Source organism: Mobula birostris, chromosome 3, assembly GCF_030028105.1.
Source record: "Mobula birostris isolate sMobBir1 chromosome 3, sMobBir1.hap1, whole genome shotgun sequence".
Taxonomy (NCBI): Eukaryota; Metazoa; Chordata; class Chondrichthyes; order Myliobatiformes; family Myliobatidae; genus Mobula; species Mobula birostris.
Window position 1 is genome coordinate 53,341,551 of NC_092372.1, and position 15,034 is coordinate 53,356,584.

The 15,034-nt window shown below is 41.0% G+C and overlaps 1 protein-coding gene across 3 annotated transcripts in view; it reads left to right on the forward strand.

Moving 5' to 3' along the window:
- The window catches only part of mtus1b (microtubule associated tumor suppressor 1b), a 170,901-nt gene that overhangs the window by 85,587 nt on the left and 70,280 nt on the right, over positions 1-15,034 (forward strand). Inside the window, exon 1 of one of the 3 annotated variants that reach the window (XM_072252639.1) lies at positions 7,949-8,353. The exons of the other annotated variants lie outside the window; for them this stretch is intronic. Coding sequence (XP_072108740.1) covers positions 8,233-8,353 — 121 coding nt within the window. The 5' untranslated portion in view covers positions 7,949-8,232. Of the gene's footprint in view, positions 1-7,948; positions 8,354-15,034 lie in introns of those variants that run through there. 3 annotated transcript variants of the gene reach the window in all.

Below are 15,034 nucleotides of genomic sequence, written 5' to 3' on the forward strand. Positions count from 1 at the left end.
TTATGGTTGAGTTGTGAAACTGCATTCTGTTACATAAACTGCAACATCTGTCATTGTCAAACAAATTTACAATTTGGGTGATTTTACAATATGTAAAGAATTCAAAGTATAATTGTTGGATTCTGCATGACATCATAGTGATTCTAATTTTTGAAGAATTGGTAGGGAAAGAAAAAGCCCTTAAGTGTATTCAAATTTTTTTGAATATGACAGTTAAATTCCCTTTAAGAAAAATATCATAGAGTTTGTATTTTTGAGAATTGTTAACCACAGCATCAAGTGGTAATAGTATCCATTGCCATGGTTAAAGTTATTTAATACATTTCTGATAAATTCTGTTTCATGGTTGATAATTAGCTTGTAAAAATTAGCTTGTTTGGTGCACATGGAAATGAAGAAATTTGTAGATGCTGGAAACAAAAAAAAAAACACAAAATACTGAGAATAGGTCTTAGCAGCCTTGGTCACATTAGTATGAAGAGAAGCAAAGTTAGAGGTGTAATTAAAACTGACTTATTTTACCAACTTGGACCGAATGTTTCAGTCATTTTACTGCTGTTACGCTGTGGTGTTCCTGCTTAACTCACCTCTGGTTTGCAGTATAGTTCGCAGGTTGTTCTCTGCATTGCAATTTAATGCACACTAAGCTGAAAATGTTTCATAACCTTTTGTGGTTTTGGTTATAATGCAGAATGTTTGTTCAGCCTTTGAATAGGGGTGGGGAGGAGGCAGAATCCTGACCAACTGGGGCAGATTCCAATGAATGCTTTTTCTCATTGAGCTGTTATCCCCCAAACTTAATGATGTGGGCTGATGGGTGGGGCACCTTCCATTTTATTTTCAGATCCCAAAATTGATGTAGGCTTTTCAACTAAACATGCTAGAAATGAAAGCAATGCTGGTACAGCCTTGGGTCAAGCATCATCTGTGGTCAGACCAAGAGTTAATGTATTACATTGAAGATCCTTCATTAAAACTGGGGAAAATGGAAAAACAAGCTTGTTTAATGTTGTGAATGTGCGGATGGAACCAAGGCAATGTCTAATAGGATTGCTTGGGGGTGAGCTGTAAATTAAATGGATCTGGTCAGTGGGTTAATAAGGGCAGTGGAAAAACACAATGGAAGAAATAAAATGGAAACTAGGCAGAACATGTCCAACAGGTCAGGCTGTCCCAATAAAAAGAACAAAGTTATCCAATGTCACAATGAGCCTTATTTGTTTTGATGAAGAGCAAGCAACTTCTCCCAAGTTGTAGAATTGCTGATCCTCTGCTTGTGTTGGGCCTCACTAGAGTAGTACATCATGCCACACTTCAGTGTGATGGCGAATTAAAAATTAGTAGCAACAATTTGATGGAGATGGTAACAAGGAATATAAAGACTGAAATCATATACCAAAAAATTGTCAGATTTAAAGAAAAATGAAGTAATTCACTTTGCAAGAGAAGGACATGGCAGATAACTGTTTTGAAGAAACTAACAAATGATTCTTGTACATGAGCTGGTAGTATTGTGCACTTTAAAATGTGAAAGCTTATTAAATGCATTAGGATATGACAGTAAACATAATAGACCAAATACTTAAAACATAAGCCTATCATTCTTCTCGTATGTCCCATTTAGTGCATTAGTCTTAAGTTGCATAGGAAAAGAGTACTTGCAGTGCCAGGGGTGTAGGTCTTCTGTCAACTCATAGAATCATGGCCAAACAGCCGCTTTGATATTAAAGTTCGTGATCCAAATTTATTTGGTCTGCCAGAGCTTTCAGTACTAGTGTACTCTTGAAGCAATTGTATTTGTTAATTGCAGCAATCAGTTTTTGATTCCATTGTTCTTGTAATGTGTAGTTGGAAATGTATGCTATTGGCTCCAAAATATGTTATATAATATAAATCAAATATTTGATGTTTTCTCTTCAACATTAATACTTCAGTGTTGAATGAAATTAAAATTCCAGGTTTGGAATCTGGTTTTTGAGCTGTCCTTTTTTAATGAGTATTAGCAAAGCAAGCTTGAGCTAATCATTGAATTTTATTCTGATTCCTTTGCATATCACGTGTAAAGCAAAACGTACAGTGGATGTCATTTGCAATAACTATGGAAACAACCTAAGGATGTACTGAGAGGAGTTTGCAAGCCCACACTCAGTTGGCCTTCCAGCTCTGCACTGAATCATTCAGTAATTAATGTCTTCTAGTGCTGTGAATCCAATTATTTCTGTGTTTACCTGACTGGCCTTATCTAGCACCTTTAAATGAGCCTAATCAAAAACTTGTTGGCTACACCATCCTCTTTGACAAATATGGTCCTGTTTCTCAGAGGTTCAGCTCTGATATCACTGCCTTGTTTGTTTCTATCTTCAACCTTCCCAGGCTCTGCAACTCTTAGATCTCTGCTGTCAATTCTGGATGCATGTACACCATTGAATGTCCTCCTTGCCATATCTTTGGCAACTGTAAAACTGTATGCATTTTCTCCAGATTCTGGAGAGGTAATATTTGTGTAAGGTAGAAACTAGGTCAGGTGCAGCAATCTTTGCCAGAGCAGAACATAATCCTGGAGCCCACTTGCAGATCAACCCTATTGAGATTTGAAGGTTTGTTTGCCCCACGGGACTAATAACCTGTTAGTGGACTTGTCTGTTGGAATTGCTTGTAAGGAAGTTTAGTAACTTGGTTGTACCAACAAAGGAGGCAGGGCAGAAGGTGGAAGTGCTTGGTCTGTAGTTAACCACTGAGCAATATAGTACTTTTTTGGGACTATATGAAAGTACATAACTGGTAAGACAAATTTTTGTCAACATGCTTGGTACTCAGTCACCCTTCATTTGAATCATGTCTAAACTAAACAGAGTTATATCTATCCAGATATTACCAAATGCCAAAAGAGAAGCTGCTTAGCTTTGATAATAGAATTCCCAAGTAGTTGTCAAAGCAGCCCTGTTTTCCCCATGACATCAAAGGTTGATCATCGGGTAATTTGTACAGTAAACCTTTTGTCACATTTGGAAAAATAGCAGCAACTCCATCTCAATTGTTTGAATAGTGTTTGTTATAATTCATGCAGACAGATGTGAAAACATTTACAATGAACCTTTTGTAAGGATTCCAATTTCTTGTTGAAATGAAGAAAAATCACATTCAATCACCCCAGCATTATGGTATGCTTAAACTTCATAAACCAAATGAATATTTATTTGCATTTCCACCATCTTGACACAAAATTGAACTCTTATTCTTTTGCACAGCATGTTAGGTGATTATGTTCCAATTAAAGATTAGGTTTGCATCTTATGTTAACAGTTATTGCTTAAAGGGGGGAAGCTATTATTGGAGAACAAATTTTTGAAACATGGAATTGTTAATAAATGACTTTAGTGAAGCTTGATGCTCAATGCTGAATAATTTCATAAATTTTAGTGCTACACTAAGTGTTTAACTGCAAACTTATGGGTCAAGACCACATTTTGAGGATTAATTGCTTGTCAGTAAGTAAATGTCATTAGACTTGAGAACAAAATAACCATTTCCATGTACCAATCCTATTTGTTAGGCTCAGTCATGCTTTCCAAGTTGTTGCAACTAGATGGTGACACATTCAGAAGTTCACATGGACTTCATTTTCATTTCCACAATACATCTCAAGATAAAGGAGTCCAGAAGTTTTACTTTCTTTGTTTTGGGATCTGGCTGATAAGATGAGCATTAATTGCACTTAATTGCTTTTGAAAGTGGTGCTGAGCTGATTTGAATTGGTGCGATCCTTCTGGTGAATCTGGCTTCACTGAGAGAATTTCTGGATTTAGAGCTAGCGATACATTGTCAAGTCAGAATGGTGTACAGCTTGAAGAGGACCCTTTGGATGGTATGCCCTTTAAGCCCTTGTCCTTGATGGTAAGGGTCGTGAAGTGATACAGGACAAGTTTTTTTAAAAAGCATCTTTTAGATTGCTGAAGATGATTTTGGATATAGCAGTGAATGTTTTCATGGACCTCAAAGCACTTGATAAGGTCCATCGTGGTAGGATAGTCCAAAAGATTGTCGCATGAGATGTATGTTCAGTTGGTAAGTTGGCTACTAAATTAGCTTGGCCATAGCCAACAGAAGGATGGTGGTGGTGGAAAGGTGGTTTCTCTGACTGGCATGATCTTAGTTTCCCCATTCTCAAAAAGTTGAGTGGGAGTGCAGGATCGTCAGGGTCAAGGCAGAAGTGTTGGCCTGTGGTATTTAAAACCAAGCCATAAAGCTTGTATCCCACTTGTGGCATGCCCTGACACAAGTATACAAATTGCTGCTCCACTAGGGGACATGTTTGTTATGGCAGTTATCTGTTGTATTAGGAGGGGAATGTGTGCTTTATTTGTCTTTAATAGTGGCATTTGCTTATTGCCTTTGGACAATTGAACAAATTTGAGTGTTTCCAAAGGGATTTGGGCAGTAATGCAGAATGATTTAGGTTCAGTGTCTGCTGAATGAAGTCAAATTTTCTCAATCTGGTGTGATCAAAGTGGACTTCATTATGGCTATCAAATGCGGCTTTCAATCCTTGTTTATTTTGTTTGATATTTCTCTGGATGCGACAGCGGCCTAACTGAATTTAGTGAGGGCTGAATACTGGTGCAAAATGGTAGCATAGTAGTTGGTGTAACACTGTATAGTACCAGTGACCAGTATTCAATTCCTGCTGCTGTCTGTAAGGAGTTTGTATGTTCTCCCTGTGACCACGTGGGTTTCTTCCGAGTACTCCTGTTTCCTTCCACAGTCCGAAGACATACCAGTTGGTTGGCTCGTTGGTCATTGTAAATTGTCCCATGATTAGGCTCCAGTTAAATTGGAGTTGCTGGGTGGCACAGCTGGAGGGCCTATTCCACGTTACAGTGCAATAAATAAATGTAATTGTGCAAATGAGTACTGTTTCTTGAGCTGTTGGATTTATAGTATATGCTTTTTGTTATTACAATGCAGCCAGAAGTTTATTTTTTTAAATTATCACAGATTTATAATCTTATTCAGCAAAATTGGTTTGAGAATGGAATATCATTGGAGTTCTTACTTTTGTTCTGCATATTTATTGATTCTTGTGAAGTACTTAAAGCACAAACTTCAGCTGCATTAACCATCTTTTGAAACTCAAGTAACATAGCTGTGCAATCCTTGTTAAATGCTACTCATTGAAATTGATTTTGTATTTAAGATTTTCTATGAGTGATTTCAGATTTCTAATTTAGAACCTTTCGGAGGTTATTACTTCCAGGAATAAGTGTGAAATCTTTATTTGCTCGGATACCCCAGTAAGTAATGATAAAGCCCTGGAATTTATGATTTTCTAATGTTACATTGATTTTATCATGATATTGAAAAAGGAATAACCAAAATTTACAATCCCTTTGCTGGTGACAACCAATTCATAAGATGTAGGAGCAGAAGTAGAACTGGGCAATTCAGATCACTGAGTTTGCTCTGCAATTCCTGTGGCACATGGAATGGATTTAATTATAAGTCAATTCTAAGTGTCAGGTTTTAAAGATACATCATGGTACAGACCCTTCTGTGGCCCAGCAAGCTGCAGCACCCAGGAACCAACCCACTTATTTAACCCTTGCCTAATCACAGAACTATCTACAATGACCAATTAAACTACTAACCCTACGTTTTTGGGAGGAAATCGGAGCACCCTGAGGAAACCCATGCATTCATGGCGAGGATGCTGAATGTGAACTTTGTCCTCAGCTTTAACAGCATTGTTCCTTGCTACAAAACAGCATTGAAGTCGAGCAATAGTTTTATGCTTCAGATAAGAACTCAAACTGAGCTTTTAAGAGGCTCTTAGGACAACACTTCATGTGTATGTAGAAAATAGCTTGGCAGCAAATGCAAAGTAATTTAGAGGAGGACTCTTCAGTAAGGAACAGTTCTGTACTGTTTTTAGTAACCTGTTGATCCTTTGCCCTAGAATGAAGTAATGCTGTAATTAAGCTGATGCAACTTTTTATTTAAAAAAAATTGCCAAAAATGCTGTGATTGGTCAGCTGCAACTGCTGTTGTCTGCTGCTTTTTGGGTGTTGCTGGTAGAGCTGCAGTGAGGGATAACTGGGTTTCTTAAAGCAAAAACCTGCACTTTGGGTGCCATGTAGTGTAGCAGTTAGCATGATGCCATTATAACTCAGGATGTTCCGGAGCTCAATTGAGGTGCCGTCTGTTAGAAGTTTCTGTATGTCCTCCCTGTGGAATGTGTGGGTTTTCTCCTGGTTTCCTCCCACAGTTCAAAGACCTGCCAGGTAAGGTTAATTGGTCATTGTAAATTGTCCTGTGGTTAGGTTAGGGTTAATTGAGGTTGTTTTGGTTGCTGGGACTGCTGTGGCCAGAAGGGCCTACTCAGCACTGTACTGCTTAATAAATAAAAAATTTTAACATCTAAAATAGTGTTCCTTATGAAACATGTTAATGGCTCCCAGTGTGCCGAAGTTACCAGTTTGCCTGCAATATGGTCTGTTGAATTGGCTGGAATTTTCCCACATTGTGGAAGCATTTCTTCCAATGGCTCAACAATACCTTGATTTTCATTGTAATAAGTGTACTGCTGTCTAATTCAATGCATGTGCATATTGATGTAATTTAACTTGAATAACACATTTGTCGTTCCCGTCCAAGAGTAGTCCAATTTCAAAGTCTGCTCATGACACTGCTTAATATACTGCTTGTTCCGCAGAACCAGAAGTTCAGAAGCATCATTGTAGTTTTTCTCAACGGTTTTAATAAATGTGCGTTGGTAGTTATTTCCACTGTGCATGATTAATGCCAAAGGTCAGCAAGTTCATTTATTCCTTTGTTCTCTTCCAGTGACTTATGAAAGGAAATTGACGATAATAACTTTCCTAAACTACTGGGAATGCTTCATCCTGCAAAATGAGATTTTAGTTTGCTTCATGCAGGGACTCCAATGAAATTAAGTGTTCTTGTCTAGTTAAATATATTCTGATTTTTCACAAAGATAGAATGTGTTAGAAATCAGATTTGGCTGATTGCATGGAAATAAAAGACAAGGCTGCTATTTACTGTGATCACTAATTGAACATAGTGTTCAGGGCTGACCACTTTGGATGGTGTTACATGCCAGATGACACGAGGTGGGAGACTTTCTACTTTTTAAAGGACTTTAGCTAGGTGGGTTATTTAGCAATGTGCTTAATTCACAGTTGCTGTTACTGGTGCTAAAATTCCATTTTATTTAATTACCCTAATTAAATCTCCAGCTGTTAAGCAATTCAAGTTTCTGTAGATGAATCATCCGGATTCCTGTCCACTAGTTCGCAATCACTTTGCTACCACCCAAGCAAAGTGAGTAAAATTCAGTCTTCCAAATACTTAAACATGTTCTAAACTGCTAGTTATTCTTTTGGTAGAATTAACTAATGTAATTGTTCCAAAATTTTATGCTAAACTTACTGATTGCACATAGCTATTCTACCTATGGTGAATTGAAGCATATAGACAACATTAATTCTATTAATTCTTGGCATTTAGCATGATATAATAAGGTACTTTGTGCTCTTGTTGAATTTGATGTGCTTGTACTATTAGGGCCAAACACTAAACAATGTGAAGTATCCAAAAATAACACTTCTAGAACATTCCTGTAAATTGTAATTTTCCATGTCTTAATCTGAGACAGGGCGTGGGACTAAACCTCAGCAGATTTGCAGCAGGAAACCTGTTTACGGAACAATAAGCTTAGTAAGGCACCAGAATTCCTTTGAGGGATGTAAGCTTTTTTTATAAAAAGAATAATCCAAAGCTTTGAATTCATCTTTTAAAGTCACTTTTGGCTGAGCCATTTGGTTAAGTATGATATTTTAATGTGAAGTTAAATCTTTGTTTCAAACCTGTCATTAGAAATTGCATTTTGCCTAGTGATAGTCCCCACCCCCACAGTGTTTGTTATGACAGATTAACCATGAAATAGTGTTTCATTTAGGGGCAGGCTTGTTTTGATTCAGTGGCTAGGTTTGCTGGCTGCTTAATCTTTGACTGTGACACCAAAGGAAATCTGTGCCAAATGAATATAGCTCCTTTGAATGCATCTCAGATTTGAACGACGCGTTGTTATTGTTGAATTCTAATTTTTCTGAACCTAATGAAATAGCATGTTTTGTGTGGTGATGGTGATGAGACGGATATTGTGACTGCGGATGGGCATGATTTCTTTCTTCAATTTCCCATTATTTGGATGAAATGTTCTGGAGTTCAAGAATATCCTTAACCAAAGTCCGTGTCCAACTGACAGTGAAAGGGTTGCTCCAAAACCTTCAGTTTCTGTCAGCATACAGGAAGAACATCATTGTTTTTCAGAGAGGTTTGTGATGCATTGAGATGGGAGTTAAATACTTGATTAGAAATAGTGAATGCTTACATATTTTATGCATAAATGTATCTATATAGTATATAGAACCTTTCATTTTAAGATTTTTATTGTATGTGATATTTTGAAATACTTGGAAGAACTTTAAAAAGAAGCTCGGCATTGTTATTAAGCAATTTATAAAGGATGAAATTGACTTAAATTGCATCACTCTCCAGAATACAGAAGTGCATTTAAAATTATAAGCAAATAATTATTTTTGGAAAAGGACTAATGTTTATGAGAAGTAATACTTCAGCTGTTTGAGCAAAAATATTACATTGTGAGTAACACATTTTAAGTTTGGTTAATGTAACTTGCAGCTATGGTGTACCAGTTCAGGTGAGCTCAGTACTGTGGGAGACATCTTGTTACCAGTTTGTCAATTGCTTCATTTTAATGCATTAAGGTGAACTTCCCCAGACATCATTACTCGAAGCCTTTATAATTACAAGTAAAAGTACTCAAAGGTTTTGGCACCAGATTTTGTTTGTCTTCGAATCGGAAGACAGACTTTCAGTGCAGAGCAGATTGAAGTTAAGCTTCAGTCCTAGTGGGCCATTCAAACATTAATATTGGGTAACACACATAAAAGTTGCTGGTGAACGCAGCAGGCCAGGCAGCCTCTCTAGGAAGAGGTGCAGTCGACGTTTCAGGCCGAGACCCTTCGTCAGGACCAACTGAAGGAAGAGTGAGTAAGGGATTTGAAAGTTGGAGGAGGAGGGGGAGATCCAAAATGATAGGAGAAGACAGGAGGGGGAGGGATGGAGCCAAGAGCTGGACAGGCGATTGGCAAAAGGGATATGAGGGGATCATGGGACAGGAGGTCTGGGAAGAAAGCCGGGGGGCGGGGGGGGGGGGGACCCAGAGGATGGGCAACGGGTATATTCAGAGGGACAGAGGGAGAAAAAGGAGAGTGAGAGAAAGAATGTGTGTATAAAAATAAGTAACAGATGGGGTACGAGGGGGAGGTAGGGCATTAGCAGAAGTTAGAGAAGTCGATGTTCATGCCATCAGGTTGGAGGCTACCCAGACGGAATATAAGGTGTTCTTCCTCCAACCTGAGTGTGGCTTCATCTTTACAGTAGAGGAGGCCGTGGATAGACATGTCAGAATGGGATGTGGAATTAAAATGTGTGGCCACTGGGAGATCCTGCTTTCTCTGGCAGACAGAGCATAGGTGTTCAGCAAAGCAGTCTCCCAGTCTGCGTTGGGTCTCGCCAATATATAAAAGGCCACATCGGGAGCACTGGACGCAGTATATCACCTCAGCCGACTCACAGGTGAAGTGCTGCCTCACCTGGAAGGACTGTTTGGGGCCCTGAATGGTGGTAAGGGAGGAAGTGTAAGGGCATGTGTAGCACTTGTTCTGCTTACACGGATAAGTGCCAGGAGGGAGATCAGTAGGGAGGGATGGGGGGGTACGAATGGACAAGGGAGTTGCGTAGGGAGCGATCCCTGCGGAATGCAGAGAGTGGGGGAGGGAAAGATGTGCTTAGTGGTGGGATCCCGTTGGAGGTGGCGGAAGTTACGGAGAATAATATGTTGGACCAGGAGGCTGGTGTGGTGGTAGGTGAGGACCAGGGGAACCCTATTCCTAGTGGAGTGGCGGGAGGATGGAGAGCAGATGTACGTGAAATGGGGGAGATGCATTTAAGAGCAGAGTTGATGGTGGAGGAAGGGAAGCCCCTTTCTTTAAAAAAGGAAGACATCTCCCTCGTCCTAGAGTGAAAAGCCTCATCCTGAGAGCAGATGCGGCGGAGACGGAGGAATTGCGAGAAGGGGATGGCATTTTTGCAAGAGACAGGGTGAGAAGAGGAATAGTCCAGATAGCTGTGAGAGTCAGGCTTATAGTAGACATCAGTGGATAAGCTGTCTCCAGAGACAGAGACAGAAAGATCTAGAAAGGGGAGGGAGGTGTCGGAAATGGACTAGGTAAACTTGAGGGCAGGGTGAAAGTTGGAGGCAAAGTTAATAAAGTCAACAAGCTCTGCATGCGTGCAGGAAGCAGCGCCAATGCAGTCGTCGATGTAGCGAAGGAAAAGTGGGGGACAGATACCAGAATAGGCACGGAACATAGATTGTTCCACAAAGCCAACAAAAAGGCAGGCATAGCTAGGACCCATACGGGTGCCCATAGCTACACCTTTAGTTTGGAGAAAGTGGGAGGAGCCAAAGGAGAAATGATTAAGAGTAAGGACTAATTCCGCTAGATGGAGCAGAGTGGTGGTAGAGGGGAACTGATTAGGTCTGGAATCCAAAAAGAAGTGTAGAGCTTTGAGACCTTCCTGATGGAGGATGGAAGTATATAGGGACTGGACATCCATGGTGAAAATAAAGTGGTGGGGGCCAGGGAACTTAAAATCATCGAAAAGTTTAAGAGTGTGAGAAGTGTCACGAACATAGGTCAGAAGGGATTGAACAAGGGGGGATAAAACCGTGTCGAGGTATGCAGAAATGAGTTCGGTGGGGCAGGAGCAAGCTGAGACAATAGGTCGGCCAGGACAGGCAGGTTTGTGGATCTTGGGTAGGAGGTAGAAACGGAAAGTGCGAGGTGTGGGAACTATAAGGTTGGTAGCAGTGGATGGGAGATCCCCTGAGCGGATAAAGTCGGTGATGGTATGGGAGACAATGGCCTGGTGCTCCTTCACTATCAACTCTGCTCTTAAACGCATCTCCCCCATTTCACGTACATTTGCTCTCACTCCATCCTCCTGCCACCCCACTAGGAATAGGGTTCCCCTGGTCCTCACCTACCACCCTACCAGCCTCCGGGTCCAATATATTCTCCGTAACTTCCGCCACCTCCAACGGGATCCCACCACTAAGCACATCTTTCCCTCCTCCCCCCCCCCCCCCCACATTCCGCAGGGATCGGTCCCTACGCAACTCCCTTGTCCACTCGTCCCCCCCCATCCCTCTCCACTGATCTCCCTCCTGGCACTTGTCCGTGTAAGTGGAACAAGTGCTACACATGCCCTTTCACTTCCTCCCTTACCACCATTCAGGGCCCCAAACAGTCCTTCCAGGTGAGGCAGCACTTCATCTGTGAGTCGGCTGAGGTGATATACTGCGTCCGGTGCTCCCGATGTGGCCTTTTATATAGTGGCGAGACCCGACGCAGACTGGGAGACCGCTTTGCTGAACATCTACGCTCTGTCCGCCAGAGAAAGCGGGATCTCCCAGTGGCCACATATTTTAATTCCACTTCCCATTCCCATTCTGACATGTCTATCCACGGCCTCCTCTACTGTAAAGATGAAGCCACACTCAGGTTGGAGGAACAACACCTTATATTCCGTCTGGGTTGCCTCCAACCTGGTGGCATGAACATCGACTTCTCTAACTTCCGCTAATGCCCCACCTCCCCCTCGTACCCCATCTGTTACTTATTTTTATACACACATTCTTTCTCTCACTCTCCTTTTTCTCCCTCTGTCCCTCTGAATATACCCCTTGCCCATCCTCTGGGTCCCCCCCCCCTTGTCTTTCTTCCCAGACCTCCTGTCCCATTATCCTCTCGTATCCCTTTTGCCTATCGCCTGTCCAGCTCTTGGCTCCATCCCTCCCCCTTCTGTCTTCTCCTATCATTTTGGATCTCCCCCTCCCCCTCCAACTTTCAAATCCCTTACTCACTCTTCCTTCAGTTAGTCCTGACGAAGGGTCTCGGCCTGAAACGTCGACTGCACCTCTTCCTAGAGATGCTGCCTGGTCTGCTGCGTTCACCAGCAACTTTGATGTGTGTTGCTTGAATTTCCAGCATCTGCAGAATTCCTGTTGTTTGCATTAATATTGAGTAGTCACTTTTTTAAGTTCACTTCATGTTAGTGCTGAAGCTTGCAATTTCTTTTACTGCAGTTTTGGCATTGAACAAAAACTAGCCTTTTTCATATGATATAATTGCACATCCTTCTAAAACTTTACCACCCACCTACCAAACTTTTAGTAGGAAAGAACTGCCTAAGCTGGTTACAATTGAGCAGCTTTGCTCAATTATATGTAGTACAGATGCAGGAGAAGGGAAGGATGTAGAAATGCTGCTAATAGTGAACTGAGGGAACATCTGGGGGTGGTTGGGTGTGGGAGAAGCAGTGTTCAATCTTCATACTTCATTGGGACTGGGTTGATTCGGAATAAAAGGCTAGTAATTTGATTCATCTTTTATTACCAGAATTACCCTGTAAAGTAAATGTCTTTAAACTTGAACTAGTTCATCTGTTCTGTAGCACCAGTGTGGAACCTCTCCTCTCTCCCCCCCCCCCTCCTCCCCCCACACCAGTCTTCACCCTACTTTTATGAAAATCCCATACTATTTCCCTCCAAATACCCATGTTAAAGCTTAAGAACAATGGTCTATTTTCTGAGCAGTACCAGTTTTAATTAAATGACTCGTGTAGCCCTCGGTTCTAAAGCTTTAGTTCACTCTACTCTTTAATCCTGCTACAGCCCTAAAGTCTTTGATTGTGTATCCAATTAGAGTGTTAAATCCACATCCCATTCCCATTCTGACATGTCTATCCAAGGCCGCCTCTACTGTAAAGATGAAGCCACACTCGGGTTGGAGGAACAACACCTTATATTCCGTCTGGGTGGCCTCCAACCTGATGGCATGAACATCGACTTCTCTAACTTCCGCTAATGCCCCACCTCCCCCTCGTACCCCATCTGTTACTTATTTTTATACACACATTCTTTCTCTCACTCTCCTTTTTCTCCCTCTGTCACTCTGACTATAGCCCCCCCCTATCCTCTGGGTTCCCCCCCCCCTTGTCTTTCTCCCCGGACCTCCTGTCCCATGATCCTCTCATATCCCTTTTGCTGATCACCTGTCCAGCTCCTGGCTCCATCCTTCCCCCTCCTGTCTTCTCCTATCATTTTGGATCTCCTCCTCCCCCTCCAACTTTCAAATCCCTTACTCACTCTTCCTTCAGTTAGTCCTGACGAAGGGTCTTGGCCTGAAACGTCGACTGCATCTCTTCCTAGAGATGCTGCCTGGCCTGCTGCGTTCACCAGCAACTTTGATGTGTGTTGCTTGAATTTCCAGCATCTGCAGAATTCCTGTTGTTTGTGTTAAATCCATGCGTCTGTTTCCACTATCTGTTAAGGCAGCCTATTTCAGATCATGCCATGTTGTGTGCAAGGTTATCCTTCACTTCACTGGTCCTTTGGCAATAACCATCCTTCTGGTTAGTCTCTCCTGCCCGTGAAACTGTTAACTTTTTTCAAATATTGCAATTTTAAATTTTGAAATACTCCTTTAACCATCGCATTAAAGGACAAATATCTGTAGATGTTGGTGGAGAACATTCTAGTTGCATCACAGCCTGGTGTGGAGCCTGTAATGCACAAGATTGCTAGAGGCTGCAGAAGCTTGAAGACTTGGCTGTCTCCGCCATGGACACAGACCTCCCACCATCAAGTGGTGACTCAAGAATGTGCCGTCTTCTCGTTTATACCATCAGGGAGCAGGCGCAGGAGCTTGAAGACATGCTCGCCTATTCAGCTACTTCCCCTTGGCCATCAGATTTCTGAAGGATCCATGAACACTAACTTTTTGTTCTGTTTATTTAGTTTGTAATATATTCTGTTTTTGCACCTGGATAGTGATTATAAACCTAATTTTATGACATAACATTATAAATACTCATAGTATGTATGTGGTTTTAATTTGGTCCACAACTGGAAGTGTTGAGACAATGCCACTAATTATTGCCAATTTACAAAATACAAGACATGTGATCAAAGAGTGGAGTATTTAACCACAAAGGAAGATTGTTCAATAGATTGAACATGCGTAGCCTGAGAACAAGAAGTTCTCATTGTTAATGCTGTAACAGTTTTCTGTGATTCAAAGTACATGCTGAAAGCTACTGGCCACAAAGGGGGCATAATCATGGGACCATTGTTTTTTTCAGTTCTCTTGCCTGAAGATTCAAATTGTCAGTCATTGAATACATTAAAAGTTGAGATTTAAAAGACTGGGGATCAATTGAGAAATTTCATTATTTCAACTGTGATTTTGAAAAGTCAAATCGATCATTTGGAAAACAGGGTACTTAGTAGTGTAAGGGTCTATGTTGGATCATTTAAGCTACCCTAATCTCATCCAAGATGGACTAATGGTACAAATGGATATATTTCAAATCGTTTGAAATCTGGCACTGACGGGGTGGGTTTTAATTTGGTCCACAACTGATAATGAAGCATGCTCAAGTCTGGATAGTGGGACTTGGAGCATACAACTACTTTTTAAAATGTAGGCAGAGAGGGGGTTTGAGGAGTTATCATTAATATATTTCTTATGTTGCTGTATCGTAGTCACAGATTCAGTGTGTTTAAGGTGATTGTTGGGGTGCCATTTAAATGGTTTCCTGGATGATTCATATGTTCTGGATGTTTAAGTTCTGTTCATACAAATGAAATAGACTATAGCTTCCATTTGCAGTCCACTTCGCATTTTGGGGTGGAACTTGATGGTCTAACAGTTCAATATACTTTATGAAATCCAGAGTATGTATATTTGAAAGCCCCTTTTGGTTATAAGTGGTCATGGGAATATGGTGGTAATGTGGTTTGTTTAAAATCAAGACAATAAGGAAAATTTGACCATTGGGTTAGTAAGAAGTATTGAGATTT